Source organism: Haliotis rubra, unplaced genomic scaffold (genome assembly GCF_003918875.1).
Source record: "Haliotis rubra isolate DU_JTF1 unplaced genomic scaffold, ASM391887v1 Scf534, whole genome shotgun sequence".
In the NCBI taxonomy this organism is placed as follows: domain Eukaryota; kingdom Metazoa; phylum Mollusca; class Gastropoda; order Lepetellida; family Haliotidae; genus Haliotis; species Haliotis rubra.
Genome location: NW_025767229.1, coordinates 200,490 through 216,752, shown reverse-complemented (window position 1 = coordinate 216,752; position 16,263 = coordinate 200,490). Strand labels below are relative to the sequence as shown.

General features: G+C 42.8%; 1 protein-coding gene across 6 annotated transcripts in view; it reads right to left on the bottom strand.

Moving 5' to 3' along the window:
* Nucleotides 1–16,041, bottom strand: part of LOC124253174 (vegetative cell wall protein gp1-like) — a 40,832-nt gene extending 24,791 nt beyond the window's left edge. For all 6 annotated transcript variants that reach the window (XM_046686889.1, XM_046686893.1, XM_046686890.1 and 3 more), the window contains exons 1-2: nt 15,906–16,041; nt 189–494 (exon numbers count right to left, since the gene is read on the bottom strand). In XM_046686889.1, the coding sequence (XP_046542845.1) occupies nt 189–494; nt 15,906–15,969 (370 nt within the window). In that variant the 5' untranslated portion in view covers nt 15,970–16,041. The remainder of the gene's footprint in view (nt 1–188; nt 495–15,905) is intronic.
* Nucleotides 16,042–16,263: the final 222 nt, after the last annotated feature.

The following is a 16,263-nucleotide window of genomic DNA, read 5'->3' as shown; positions in this document are numbered from 1 at the left end:
GTACTCTAATTAGCACAAGGGTGCAGTCTGCTGAACAGGTGCCCAACTAAATCGGCCGGTTAGAGAAACTGGAACAACATTTGAAACAACACAACTGTAGTCGAGAGAGAACTCACTCATCCATCATGTTTTGTATTTTTCATACATTTCAAAAGGTTCATTCATTGAGATGACAAAAGTATACATACTCCTGGTGGGGTGAGAGTGATAGCGTCGTGAACGGAGGTACCATGGGCCATGATAGATGGTCCCCAGCAGGAAGGCATTCTTCCACGTTGATCTGGTCAGCCCATACGAGCCTTTGTACATCCTGGAACTCCCTCGGTAGCGGATGCGCTGACGGACGCGGACACTGCCGTACCTGGCGGTGCCGTACCTGACTCGACCGTACCTGGTGCCAATCCTGTTCCTCACTCTCACTCTAGTGCCGTAACGGGCGCCGCTGTAACGGGTGCGGGAACTAAACCGTCCCCTGGCTGCATCTGCATCGTCAACTGAAGAGGAGAACAACATGCATGAAAACATTGTCATCATCAAGTAAAAGTGGAGACGGACAACTAAATTGTCAACTAAAGATCAAAACATTATCAACAATTTATTGATATATAGATAAGTTATAAATTTGGAAATTTTAATATAAATTGTATATTTATATATACTTATCCTATCCTATCCGACTTGCACCTCTCTCTCTTGCTTCGACTTTTAGTGGAACAACTGTAAACATTTTTCCAAAGGCCTCCTTGTCAATTCGCTCGTGCACTCCATGCTGCTCTCCTTAATTAGCTTCCTAGTTCCTAATAAAGCTTGCAGCATGCTCCACTAATTGCCCACGTGACTACCTTGAATGACATCCGTGACAGACAGGTCTCGCAGGTAATGTGAAGAGAAGACTGTATCAGAACGCCAGGAGCAACCATCCATGATAGCGGTCAAGGAGCAGTTGCTATTGAGGGTCATCGTCGAGGCTAGTGCACGAATCTCATGAGGATTGGAAGCGGCTGGAGGAGGCAACCCTGCAAAGGTGTAGGCTCGCAGGATCGTGATACGTACCAGAAGGCCAATATGGTCTGGGAAACCTCAGTTCTTGGAGCTTTCGACAAGGGTATGAAGAGGCGCTTCCATAGCCGTCGATGATCCTTGGAAGCAGCAAGGTAAACGTGTAGAGCCCTAACAGGGCAGAGTGTCAAATCTTCATTATCATCAGGCCCAAGAATGGTGGACAACAGGGGAATGGTAAACAACCGGTCAGTAGCCCTGGCAGTTAGTTTTTCGCAATGAAGTCCTAGCGGAGACCGAGAAAAGCCTTGCCATGCTTCTTCCGCTCCAACCGCACCCGATTGACATCAAGCGCATGCAGTTCAGATAAACGAGCAGCGGTAGCCAAAGCTACCAAGAAGAATGTCTTGAATGTCACTTGTTCGAAGTCACGGACAGATCCCAGCCCGGAGGTCTGAACTTCCTGGACTGGTCAGATTCAGGAACAATGGAAATCTTCGTGCCCGTGGTGGTAGCCAAAACCGAGTTGATGGCAGCTAAGTAGGTAGCTCACGTAGTACCCTTGAATTTCTTAGTAGTGCCGAGATGCTGGAGAAACTCAGCAACGACCTGAGCCGAGGTGGAAGTGGGAGATGCAATTCCCCTAAGCTTGCAATAGTCTTCAAACTTCTGCCACTTGTTGTCGTACAAGGAACGGTTCGAAGTACGATGCGCTGAAGTGATAGCTGTGGCTACTCAGCGAGAGTAGCCCTTAGCTATGAGAAACCTCTGAAGATGCGCCAAACGTGTAGATTGAGGGTCTGAGGTGACCCGTGGCACAGTTCCGAGTGAGGGTGGAGATCTAGGTCGTCCTGGTTGGGAAGCGGTACTGGGTTTGGCTCTGCCAAGCTTCTTAGGTTGACGAACCAACTTCTTGCTGGCCAGAAGGGTGCGACCAAAAGCAGTAGTATATTGCTGGTGGCCAATAGTTTCTGTATTACTTTTGGTAGCAGAGCTGGAGGGGGGAACGCATAGGCATTGAGACCCTCCCATGATATTGCCAACGCGTCGAGGTCCCACGCCAAGGAGTCTGGGATTGGTGATACAAACTTGGAAGTTGGTTGTTGAATCTTGTGGCAAACAGATCTATTTCAGGCCGTGATAACGGGTAGATCATCGACTGAAAGATCTGGGGCAGTAACTTCCACTCTGTCGGGGACGGTCGGTTGGATCGGGACATGGCATCGGCGATCACATTTTTTACCCTGGGAATGTGTCTGGCTCTGGCTACAATGTTAAGTGAGTCGATGAGATAGAAGAACCTGATGGCCTATTGTAGCAGATTTGCCGAGCCTGTCGAGCCTAGATGATATATATACCAAACCACTGTCGAATTGTCTGATTGCATCAACAGACTGGTTGATTAAGCTCTGTTGCCCGATGTGAGATGGCTTGAATTACTGCCTTGAATTCCAGCTTGTTTATATGAAGTACCCGTTTGTCGGATGAACACAGCCCGGGCCACTTGGTGGTCAAGGAAGTGAGCTCCCCAGCCCATGAGGGATGCATTGACGAATAGGTGATGAGTCGGTGCAAAGGGCATCATAGAGACTCCTGCGCAAACATTCCGTTCGTCGAGCCACCATTGAACGACTGGACGAAGCGGTTCTGGAAGGCAAATTAGTTCCTTGGGGTTGTCGGTCTGAAGGTACGGGCGTAGAAATCGCTGTATCGGCCGAAGTTGGAGCTGGCCTCTGTACGTTAATGCTTGAGCTGACGTCAGAAGGCCCAGTAGCTCCTGCCACTGTCGTAAGGTTCTTGCCTGAGACAGTCCTGGAGTAATGCATTGCTGAATCTTTATCCACCTGTCGTGAGGTACAAACATCATCCCCTGACGAGTGTCGAACAGTGCTCCGATGAATTGGAGTTTCTGAGTCAGTATTAGTTCCGATTTTCGCAATGTTCAACAGCCACCCTAACTGTCTGAGCAGCGTGGTGGTGAACTGTAGCTGGTGAAACAAAACGATTGGATCCTGTTGAGCCTGGATGCAATCGTCTATGTAGCTTCGAAGGTGATCCCTTGAAAGTGGAGGAAGCTCGTTATGGGCTTGGTAATTCGGGTAAAAAGCCAGGGGGTCGTGGAAATTCCGAATGGAAGGACTTTCCATTGGTAGTGATTCTCGTTGAACACGAAGCGAAGGTACTTCCAGTGTTCTGGATGTATTGGAATGTGAAGTCAAGCATCCTGAAGATCTAGGCTGATGAGGAAGTCTCCCTTCAGGATGGTGCGTAAAAGGTTGATCGACACCATCCTGAAGTGAGGCGGTGGAAGCAGGAATCGGGCATTGGACAACTTCATATTGAAGATGAGCCGGAGTTTGTTGGAATTTTTCCTTGGAACCAAGAAGATGGGTGAGTAGAATCCTGGAGTGACGGGCGATGGACCTAGGAGCTCCTTCGCAAGTTTGTCTAATAGCGTACCTATTTTGGATTGCAGAGTCTGAAGCTGGTCCACAGGATATGAGCGATGAGCCGGATGCGATGTCAGAGGCGGACTGCCAATAACGGGTAGCTGATTGCCGTGAAGTAGCAGGTTGGTGATGTACGCATCTTTGAGGATGGTCCAATTCGGGGCGGAGATCTGCAATCTCCCGCCTACTGGAGTGTTGTAAATCGGAAAGACTGGGGGTGGGAGGTTCTAATCGTGTGATTGTCTCAAGCCGTCACTGCTTCCCGACACTGGTCCCTGGCCCAGAGTTGGTCCTGGGAGGGCGACAGGAGGAACCATCACGGCCAGATCTGTTTCCTCTGCCCCGGCATTGAGTGGATGCACTACGAAAAAGATTGCGTAAATCCGGATTGGTAGGGGTGAACTGTGCAGTTTGACGCTGTTTTAATGAGTCCTGGAGCTGTGACTTCTGTATCTTTAACAGTTCAATCGAGACTTGAAAGTGGGTTTCTTTATCAACTTTATTAAGATACTTCTTGGGTGCTACCATTGAAGAGGGAGTCAGTAAACCAAGGCTGGCGAAACAGTTCTGTTCCTCCCATGAAGAGATGTTAAGGGGTCCACTTCGGCGAACAGCAAGAGTGTTGCCCAAAAAATGAGACAACTGATCCAGGATAATTTGGAACTGGTCCAGAGCTAAAGTCATGCATCCTCGGATGTAAGCGTCTTGATCAGAGTAAGTATGCTCCAGCGCAGTGTTAACAGCGTCGACTGCTGCAATAACGCAACTAATAGATGGCAACGTCTTTCTCACGGCTGAACCCATGTGAGCCAACTCCCGCCCTTCCTCAATAAGGTAGGGTGAAGCAGCTCGTTTGCCACACAGGGTTCCAATATCCTCATCAACTGTTGGAGCCGTAGAGATTTTTGTTAGGCCGTGGACATGAGAGGTAGAAGGATTACATCTGGGAGCAGAGAATCTGTCCTTAATTCGTTTCAGGCTCTTGAAACCATCATTTAGTGTACTGGATAATTTCAGAATACAAGGTCGAGGTGGTAGGGTGATGGTAGACCAATCCTGGTTCCTAAGATTATAAGAGTGATCCAGGTCATCTGCTGAAGTACTCGAGGGGAAGTTGGAGCTTCTCAACAATCCAAAGGAGTACCGTCTTCATGCCTTTTTTACAAAATGGTTATGATCTATAATTTCTATCAATGGATAGTCTTCTTCCTTCATTTACTTTTAAATCTAATAGCCCCAATCTAAATTTTACAAGTAGCAGTCTCAGATTCTTTGTAGTCACGATGGATAAATATCTTTCTGGTTCTAAAAGGGACTTAAACTGTCTGTAACAATCAAAACGGGAGCTTTCTTCTAACCTTGAGTGCCATTCTTATTGAAAAATACATATACAGCGATCTTTAAACTGCTACAAGATAACTCAGAGTGAGCGGGAGATGCCAGGCTATTTGGACTGGATCAATCTCAGGAGGTGGACCAGATGAAGAGCCAGGAGCTACCGAAGTCGGATGGGCTGGAGTAGACAGCTGTATTTGGTTCGAGGCTGAGGTTATGGCCATGATCATCATATTTAGACCAGGAGTCGCTGTAGGAGTGGGATTGTTATCAGGTACACATAACTCAGCGATGATCCTAGAGTGAGTCGAAGGATTCTTAGAGCGTGTAGACGGAACATCGTAAGAGACTGTAGGGCTGTTAGTGGTATCAGAGCAATGATCACCCGAACATCGGTCAGAGGAACTGTATCAAGATCTCGACGTGGTAAGTACCGAAGTAGGTTGGTAAGCCGGTGATCTGGATTCCCTAGTATGGCTAGGTGATCCGGTGTGATATGAAGAACTAGTCTGCGTCGCTGTAGTTCTAGTTGGTGATCTGGTTCTGATTGGAGCTCTGGTTCGACCACCTGAATAGGATCGGCCATGAGAAGTGGATCTGTACTGTGATCCCGATAGGTCAATAGCTCTGTAAGGTGATCTAGATCGTATAGGTGGCCTGGATTGGTAAGATGATCTGGATTTGTAAAGTGATCTAGATCAATTCGATGCACTAACTGGAAACTGATCGTGATCTGGATCTATAAGGTGATCTGGATCAAACGTGATCTGGTTTGCAGTTGCGATCTGGCTTGATTTGGTGATCTGGATGGGTTAGGTGATCTACTTTGATGTTGTGATCTGGATCGGTCTGGCGATCTACTTCGATGTTGTGATCTGGATCGGTTAGGTGATCTGATTCGAGGTTGTGATCCGGATCCATTCAGTGATCTGGATCAGTCCGGTGATCTGATTCGAAGTTGTGACTGAATCCATTCAGTGATCTGGATCGATTAGGTGATCTGGATCGGTCCGATGATCTACTTCGTTGTTGTGATCTCGATCGGTTTAGTGATCTGGTTCGGCTAGGTGATCTGGATCTATCTGGTGATCTGATTCGAAGTTGTGATCTGGACCCGTTTAGTGATCTGGATCGGTTAGGTGATCTGGATTGATCAGGTGATGTGGATCGTAGTTGTGCTCTGGATCGTGACTGTGATCTAGATCGATCCGGTGATCTTGATTGGCACTGTGATCTAGATTGGGCTTGTGATGGTTTATGTGGATCGTGAAGGTGATCTAGATCATTGTGGTGATCTAGAATGATGTGGCGATCTGGATCGGCGATTTGGTGACAAAACCTGAAGTGTTGATTCATGATGAACGTCCCCCGGTGACGCTGTTGTAGCCAGCTCCGTCTGGTTCAATGAACTTTGGGGAGACAGTTGGCTGGTTGAACGCGGTTGGCCAGGCTCCAAAAACGAGACAGTCGAGGGATATGTACTGATGATCTGGATGATGATAGTGTCGATCTAAGGTCCCCTGGTAGATGGGACAGGCAACGAAGAATTATCGATCACAACAACCCGCAAGTGATCTGACGTTTTGGAAGGAGGTGATTGATGCGTACGTAATCCTCTTGAACCACAGATGTCGCTCTCTTGCGTGAAGGCAAGATTTTCTGTCGCTGTAACTTGATACGCTTGGCGGGAGTGGGATCAGTTTCTGTTGAATCCCTGTCTCTATCAGCGATTCTCCGGGAGCAAACACGAAGGTAGGCCTTAAAATCCTCATGTTTTAGTGAATTACACTTGCCACATCGTTTGTTCCAGTAACATTGTCCAATACAGTCACTGCAAGACGAGTGAGGGTCCAGTGGCGAATAATTCATCTTGCATTGAGCACAAACTTTCCTTTTCCGTGACTGATTATCAGTTTTCCCCATGATGTTAGGGTGAAATAATGTCCCTAATATACAGCACGTCCACACAGTCGTGCGACAAGAAAGAGAATGATCATTCAAGGTAGTCACGTGGGCAATTCGTGGAGCATGCTGCAAGCTTTATTAGGAACTAGGAAGCTATGGAGGAGGCCTATGGGAAAAAGTTTACAGTCGTTCCACTAAAAGTCGAAGGAAGAGAGAGAGGTGCAAGTCGTGAGATAGGATAAGTTTAAACATTAATAAATTATTAATTGAAGATGGGGACAATATATGTATGAAAAGAGTATTGGGTGAGAAAGTGAATGGATGGTTGGGGGAGGGAGCCTGTCAGAGAGTTTAACTGAATTCAATTATGGGGAAGAAGGCTAAATGGGGTTGAGTGAGTGAGTGAGTGAGTGAGTGAGTGAGTGAGTGAGTGAGTGAGTGAGTGAGTGAGTGAGTGAGTGAGTGAGTGAGTGAGTGAGTATGAGTGAGTGAGTGAGTGAGTGAGTGAGTGAGTGAGTGAGTGAGTGAGTGAGTGAGTGAGTGAGTGAGTGAGTGAGTGAGTGAGTGAGTGAGTTTAGTTTTACCCCACTTTTAGCAATATTACAGGAATATCATGGCTGGGAACACCAGAAATGGGATTCACAAATTGTACCCATGTGGGGAATCGAACCCGGGCCTTCAGCATGATGAGCGAATGCTTTAACCACTAGGCTACCCCACCTAAAAACCCTTGTTGTCACAGAAAGATATTGGGCCTTCCTCTTTCACAGTTAAACGAAATAAAAATCAAAATACATCATGCACAGAAATAAGCTTGACAGTTTTGAATTCTCTGTCCTGTGGTATCAACTGCCTTAATTCTAGGCAAAGCAAAGTTACTAAAACTGATTGTAATTTATTTATTTTTTCACTCATTACTCACGTATTAAATGTGAATATTAGCAGAACATGACTCCAGATTCAAAGACAGGTGAACAGTTAGTATTTTGTCAAGTCACCATGGGCAGCAATGCAGACTTCAATGCAGCTGGGCATACTACTGATCAAAGAAGTTAGAAAGTCGTGGTCCATGCTGTCCCAATATCAGACCACCTCTTCTTTCATTTCAACAATATTTGTCAGATTGTTTTTATTGATTCTTTCCTTCATAAGTCCCCAAACATTTTCTATTGGATTTAGGTCAGGGCTTTATCTTGGCCAATCTAATAATGTCATATTTTGCATCCGAAACCAGACCTATGAATGCTTTGAACGATGTTTTGGGTTGTTGTCCTGCTGGAAAATGAAAAAATTTCCATAGAACATGTGAGCAGATGGAAGTAAATGTCCCTCGAGAATATCTGTGTACCGCTCACTGTTCATATTTCCTTCATATACACAGAGGGGTGTTGCCCTAACACAGATATGCCACCCCACACGTTAAATTTCGGACTGTACTTTGGGCGCTGATACAAAGGTTTTTCAGTTTGTTTGGTCCAGAATTTCAGTGTATTAGGAAACAGCCACACAGAACTTTCATCTGAGAAAATCACATTGTCCCAGTTAAATTTCTATGCTGTAAGCACCAGTTCAACCTTCGCTCCTTTTGTTCAGGTTTCATGATCGGTGATGGAATTCCTTGACTTTTCTGCCAACCCATTGCATGCAGCTCAGTTCTAATTGTCTCCTAACAGACAGCCACAGTTCCTGTATCAATCATATCCAGCCTTAAGTTTTCTAAACTCCTTCGTTTGTTTTTAGAAACAAGAATACTAAGCCGCCTCCTGTCACCGACAGTCAATTTTCTGGGCCTACCTGCACCTCCCTTGTGCTCAATGCCATATCCATTTGCAATATTTTTAAAAAAACGATAAATAGTTGACAAAGGGATGCCAGTTCTACTTAAAATCACTTTAGCTGATCTGATGTCCTTGTTATAATACTCTAAAATCAACTTCCTCTTCTATAAATCATCCATACTGAGGATCACTGAAAATGTCGTCTGCTAGCAAGTAAACAAAGGGAGATAACTCTTCACAAACTAATGAAAAGGGATTAACGGAGTTGTCTCTCTTGAATGAAACCAAGCACTTGATAGCTGGTCAAGGTTGTTTTTACTAGAAATCCAATTAAACATATTCCTAAAATTCTCAATAATTTCTGGTCATGCTATAGTAAATCTTAGCTTTTTGACATACTGCTGAATCAGCAGTATTTCTGGTACATTTTGAAAACTGAAGATCAGATATTAAACTTGTACAATTAAATAAAGAACATATTAGTTATCATGTATACATCTGTATCCTTCTGAAAATCTTGAAAGCTTAGAATGTTAAGAAAATTTGCAAACACAACTTGAACTTTCTGTCACATTGGCCAGTGACACTTGTTTCACATTTGTGGCTTTGATGATCCTTGATGATAGGTATTGTTTGATTTTTCTTTGTTGATGTTTCTAGCAAGTACAGCTTTTCTCTCCTAGGGCCTAAAAAAATGTTGACACGATGGCCGCAAGCTTGATTGAATTAACAATTACACATTGAGAAATGTGTTATTAGTTTGCACTTTACTTCTAAACATATTTCAACAATAAAAAATCCTACCTAACTACCCTAAATTTTAAAGAGGTGTAATCGGAACCACAATTTTTCTTTTATTTGGCCTTACATAAAAACCACCATCACCTGTCGTGGAAACTGCTTCTGTGTAGCATCCAGTAGCTTGGATGTGTCACTGTGTGTCTATATGTGTCACTTCGAGCATACTGTGTATGGAGTCTACGTCAGTAAACATAAAGTTAAGTTTGTTATTATTGTTATCATAGACGCCACTTATTCTGTTTCCGCTCAGACAATCTCATTCAAGGTCAGCTGAGGAGACCAACAAACTGGCAGTAGACACTTTACACATAAAACACTCGGAACAACCTAAAACATTACTACTGTCAACAACAGACCAGCCGACGTAGGTCCACCCATACTACAGAACAAGGCCTTTAGCACTATGGACATAGACGCTCTGTGACCCTTGTGGAGAACTGGGGGGACAGACCAACCTCTCAACATGGGCCAGTCATCGGATTGCAATGTGAACTAATGTCCAGTTTAGTTCTAACAACTATAGCTCTCAACTTTTGAATCTGTGGCCTACTACTCCTAGACCTATAAAGTGCGGGGTGCCGTTGTACAAAGCGATCTTAGCACTAAGGTGACCGTAACTCCCATACCTTAACATAGACTTAAGGTAGTCTTAGCGCTAAGGTTGTTTTGAACAACAGCACCCTGATATCCTTTGAGTGCAGGCTGTAACTTTACCATGTGTAACATCCATATGATATTATCAACCTGCTTGAAATATATTTGTAAACAGCTTCAGCCATCAAATATTGACCTGTATGTATAATTTAAACTGTGTAGATAAGTTTTCAATCAGACTGGAAGTGGGAGTGGCCAACATACACCACCATGACCTACACTTATCAGCTGGCCCGCTGATGACGTTAACTGAAGTAATCTACTGCAGAACTGTCTTGCACAACCCGTGATGTAGAAACACTGATTATTGACCAAGTAGCACATGTTTAACATTTCAACATAATGATGCTGGCAGTGAGATGTGAGCGTTAATGACACATACTTACAGCACTACTTGTATACATGTACTGAGCCAGCATACAGCATTGTATTAACTGGTTGGGGGCGGTGGGGTGGCCTAGTGGTTAAAGCGTTGGCTCGTCACGTCGAAGACCCGGGTTCGATTCCCCACATGGGCACAATGTGTTAAGCCCATTTCTGGTGTCCCCCGCCGTGATGTTGCTGGAATATTGCTAAAAGCGGCGTAAAACCAAACTCAGTCAGTCAGTCAGTATTAACTGGTTGTATTGCCTTGAGAAATAAATAGATTCAAATAATTGAATCATTTAAGCTGTTTGTCAAACACTTATCTCATGGATATAAACAGCTGAGCATCTCCAGCTGTTGCCAATATTTGAGCTTTATGCACATTCAGACCAAACATTGTACATTGTTCAACTTTCCTCTGAAATTCTTTGCACACACCTTCAGTACATAATTAACAATATAGCATTTATAAATAAAATATTCAGTACCAAGAGCCAGTATAGCTGGTATAACTTTCGACAAATATTATTTTAAACAGACTATTAATATTGGGGTGTAATCATTCCTTGTGGTTCTCTAATTGAGGACACAATATTAACCCAATATGACACGTAACACTGGAATTATATCAGTGACATGTCACCCGTTGTGCAGATTCAACTTCAAATGACAAATGGAATGCTCCCTCCGGCACTAAGTACATACAGATCAATCACACTTCGTCCAATTCAACATCAGTAGAACATTTGAAAACACATCATGATGGTTAAAAATAGAAAATAGTAAAATGTCAGATGACACAAGTGTAATCTCTTTAAAAGAAATTCCAGAATTCCTATAGAACCAATAAACCCCAGTGTATCGTTGTGACATTTAACTATTGACTGCAGTGGCCATGGTGTATTGGTCCAGCTACAACTGACCCACATGTGGGGACGTCTAGTTCAGCCTCTGCAGTGTACATACAACTATACTCTTCCAGCCATCACTACAAACAGATTATCATAAAATAAAAATCAATTGTTTCCAGCTAAACAATTCAAGAGGTGGCATTAATGCTTGACTCTGGTCCGACCTGGACGAATGAAGGGAACAATCCTGGACAAATAAGGTTGCCATAGTTACCAGTATTGCAAGTTGCTTGGGATCTTCACACAAGGGATATAGGTTATTGATTATTCAATTGTTGGATAGTTTGGTATAAGTAGGAAACTGTCTGCATTTGCTAAACACGACACAAATTCTTCCTCATATAATCATTAGGGAAGCCTCATACATGTAATATATAGAGATTATTACACGAGCAAGTGTGTCATACGACTTATAAGAAATGAGTGTGAAATTTTGTATTGCCCAAGCGAAAGTGAAAACTAAAAGTCGTGTGGCACACTTGCGAGTGTAATAATTTCTTTAAACATTATTATGGAGTGCTTGAAAGGGGAAGAGTACATAAAAACATCATATTTTTTCTTCTGTGAAATAACAAAGAATTTATGAAATAGTTAATATCAATGTTGGAAAAAATACACTCACTTTTCTCACATTGAAAGAAGAACACTTCATATAAATGTTGAAATGGTATGTCTTTATGAGGCATTTGTTTTCTGAACTAAACAGGCCAGAGTTACCCCCTTCGTTTACTAAAACGTACTTGGTGCCAATTGATTTAGACTGGTCTCCTAGTCCCAAAGCAAAAGATAAACACAGATGATGCATGTAGTTTTCATTAATTTTGCCGTATACAATGAGTGGATGATACCTCACAGGAGGGAATTATACACAGAATTCAAAACTGCGAAGTAACTATATGCTTGTGATGTATTTGGATATTTTTCAACATCAAAGTCAGGGTTGAAGATGGAGGTACATATATTTTCTGATTTATATAGAACAGCAGCCAACTTAGACTACTGGCACTTACACGTACGGTTGGACAAGTAGAACAGTATGCTGTGCATCAAGACACAACCACCACACACTGACCTACGCCACAAGACATGGGGATAAGGTCTAATGACATCATTCGTTTATCAATTCGCACCAGTGGGGTCATATTGCATGCACCTTCATCATTATCACGCAACCATATTTCACCTTCATCATTATCACGCAACCATATTTCACCATCATCATTATTACACAACTATATTTCACCATCATCATTATCACGCAACCATATTTCACCATCATCATTATCACGCAACCATATTTCACCATCATCATTATTACACAACTATATTTCACCATCATCATTATCACGCAACCATATTTCACCTTCATCATTATCACGCAACCATATTTCACCATCATCATTATCACGCAACCATATTTCACCTTCATCATTATCACGCAAATATATTTCACCATCATCATTATCACGCAACCATATTTCACCTTCATCATTATCACGCAAATATATTTCACCATCATCATTATCACGGCAACCATATTTCACCATCATCATTATCACGCAACCATATTTCACCTTCATCATTATCACGCAACCATATTTCACCATCATCATTATCACGTAACCATATTTCACCATCATTATCACGTAACCATATTTCACCTTCATCATTATCACACAACCATATTTCACCCATCATTATCACGCAACCATATTTCACCATCATCATTATCACGTAGCCTTATATCACCTTCATTATCACGCAACCATATTTCACCCATCATTATCACGCAACCATATTTCACCATCATCATTATCACGCAACCATATTTCACCATCATCATTGTCATGTAACCATATTTCACCATCATCATTATCACGCAACCATATTTCACCATCATCATTGTCATGTAACCATATTTCACCTTCATCATTATCACGTAACCATATTTCACCTTCATCATTATCATGTAACCTTATTGCAACATTTGACAACAACTGTGGAACAGGCCCAGACTTCAAGGATCTGGAAGTATACACTATGTCACACAAGCAGTTGATTAATTAGCAGGCCTTCACATGGAATGGGCTGACAAAGAGCAGGCCATTATCCTCATTGTGTAAGCTGGTGATTCTAGGCACAACCAGTGACCCCATTCCTGGTCTTGATGCCAGGCCCTACAAACTATTTTTATGATATCCATGGCACTAATTGCCATGATAATTGATATGAAAACTTGCTTGCTGGTGTTAGCATCTACACCGAAACGTCCGCATCTATTGAAATGTTTTTGAAGGATAAATTCTGTTTATCACATCTCATACATGACCTCCACAACAACAATCTCTTGACCAGTACAACATCCTGTTGACACACTTGATGGTATTTGCAAGACAAGTGTTGTATCTCTCCGGGGATCGTATAAACTCTAGTACTGACTTAATATCCACAAGAGTCTACTGTTTGATACTTAGATTCAGAGTAACAACAATCCACCTGAATGAGGTGAGGTGAAATGGGGTTTATGTCATACATGAAAATATTTCGCTCATATGATGATGTGCATGTGTGGCTGCTGGTAGTAGCCCAGACTTTAGATGGTTTTATAGTGCTAGCTCATTGAGATAATTACCATGCCGCAGTTAAGCATGAATACCCCTCTCAGACACTGACTCTGAGTTGACCAGTCCTTGTTGTACCCATTAATGCCGAGAATGCCAGGCAGGACCAACAAGTACCATATTTTAACATCTTTTGGTATGATGCGGCGGGGGTTGATCTCACAACCATCCGCTCTCCGGGAGGATGCCATAACCACTACACCACGGAGACGGTTTCCACCAGAATGAAGACAGACACTGACAGACACTTCAGTCAGCTTTCTCTATACACTGAGCAATATTTCCAGCAGCTCCAGCCATTGACATTTCACATCTTTCGAAAGCTGCTTCCATGAAAATTTCAAAGACACTCATACAACTCTTGCTCAAATGGCGTTCATCATGTTTACAAGGCCAAAGATTAGGTTTCAAAAGGTTTTATATTAGACATGTGGAGGACATTTCCAAATCTAACAAATCAGTAACAGGGAAGATGTCTGAATCAGTTACCTGCTTTGACTTATACCGTCAATCTGTTGTTAGTGTTTCAGGTGAATAACTGACTTGCATTAGCATGTGTTTTGTCTCAGTAGCCACCTTTGGGGCATGATACACCTGTCTTTTCTTCAGGTATCATCATCACTAATTGATTGTGCATGCAGAAATTTGACAAAACCAACACTATTGTAAGCATGTGTGGTCGATATGAAGAATAGATCTTCCTTGGGTGTTCATCGACTCAGTGCAGCTGTGTGATAATGTAAATAAGCTTGTATAACTCTGGCAAAGAGCCCTGACATATGGAATAAATGTTGAATGTGCATATGTCACCAGATCCTCCGTCTGGTGCACTTAACGTCATCATGTAAACTTAACATTATAGTGACATGACGCTATTCTTCAACACTCCTTCCTTAATGAAAGGGAACTGTACATGTCGTCAATAACTGTGCTCAGTCAACAGGCCCACTCAAGCATGTCCTGTGTTAAAAGGAACACTCCCAGTGTATGTACAGTTCACGTGACCTGAATCCACACTGTTCAGTCTATCTCCAACTACACCCACTAGTACACTCATCTGTTGACCTTGAGAGGTTCCGTGAGTTTGTACTGTATAAAACATAAACAGGGTTCCTCTTTTAACAAAATTAAATACAAATATATCCTTGTCTTATTCTTCCTCAGACCAAGCGGTGTCTAACTATTCCCTGTAATAGATATACAAAGATACCTTGGACTGTTGAAACATGTCCAGCCCAATTATTACATTGTGAGTGAGTTTGAACCATTTCCCCAATATCAGGTGTGTGTCGGCCAAAGTGACACGAGTCATATGGACCCTGTATATATGGAGGGTCCCACTATCGAGGATGGACAGTCCCACCTGTGCTTGACATTTACTGTCTAAACATTACACAACATGTGTAGTGTTGCATCGAATACCTTGTAGAGATTTACATGTGCGACAATACAAACCTGATTGATCTGGGTGTGGTGTACGTGTGAGGGCTGGTGTACTGGCTCTCTCACAGAGCCAGCGTGCAGTCACAGACTCTGGTCCCCGTGATATGGGCAAACAGTTGTTTTATCATCAAATTTGGTTTGGGACACACATGACATAAGCTACTTTTTAGAAATGACCTGCAGACCAGTTACATATTTTTTTTACTTAAATTTCCATTTTAATGATAAATAGTCGGTAACATATTTGGCACTTTCAGGGGTTCTGTAAAACCTGGCTGGCAAATGCTGTTGATACTAGCTTGGATACGACAACATGTTGATCTAGTATCATCTAGGCACAGTCCAAAGATATCGGCCAATACCAGGAACAGGTGCCCGGCCAGGTTTAGCGGTGGCACCGGGTTGAATTCCTGGTAAAATGAACGCTGGGTACCCTTGTCTGCCCCATCATTCACACGGATTCTGATGTCAACATAAACAAACAAACGACCTACAAATCCAGCCGAGCATCAGAAACAACTGTAGGCGGAGATTGCGAGAGTTGGCAAACACCCACCAAAACACATCTCTTGTGATTTCACGAAGGTATATTTTTGTATCAAAGCCTGTTAGGTGAAACTACTTAGATATTTTATATCTTACCAAAGGTTAAGAAGATAACTGCCACGCAGATTACGAGAAAGCACAATGTTATCCACTTCGCCATGGCTGTCTTTCTGCCGAGGCTGGCGATGGACGAAATGTTATGCTAAACAATCGAAGGTAAGGGGAAGTAACTCCTTGCCACCACCGAATAATAATGCTATGATTCGTTGTGACGCAAATTGGTCTCTTACACAATTTGTACGCAATACCTCTGTCATCCGTGAACGTTAGTCAGTAAGGAAATGAGAAGTGTGTACTTCAAACACAGGGCGCAGCTGAACAAATTAGTTGATGTTTAAGTTCCTCATGCAATGAAACAAATAAAAACTATTTTAAAGTTTTATCATTGTCCCAA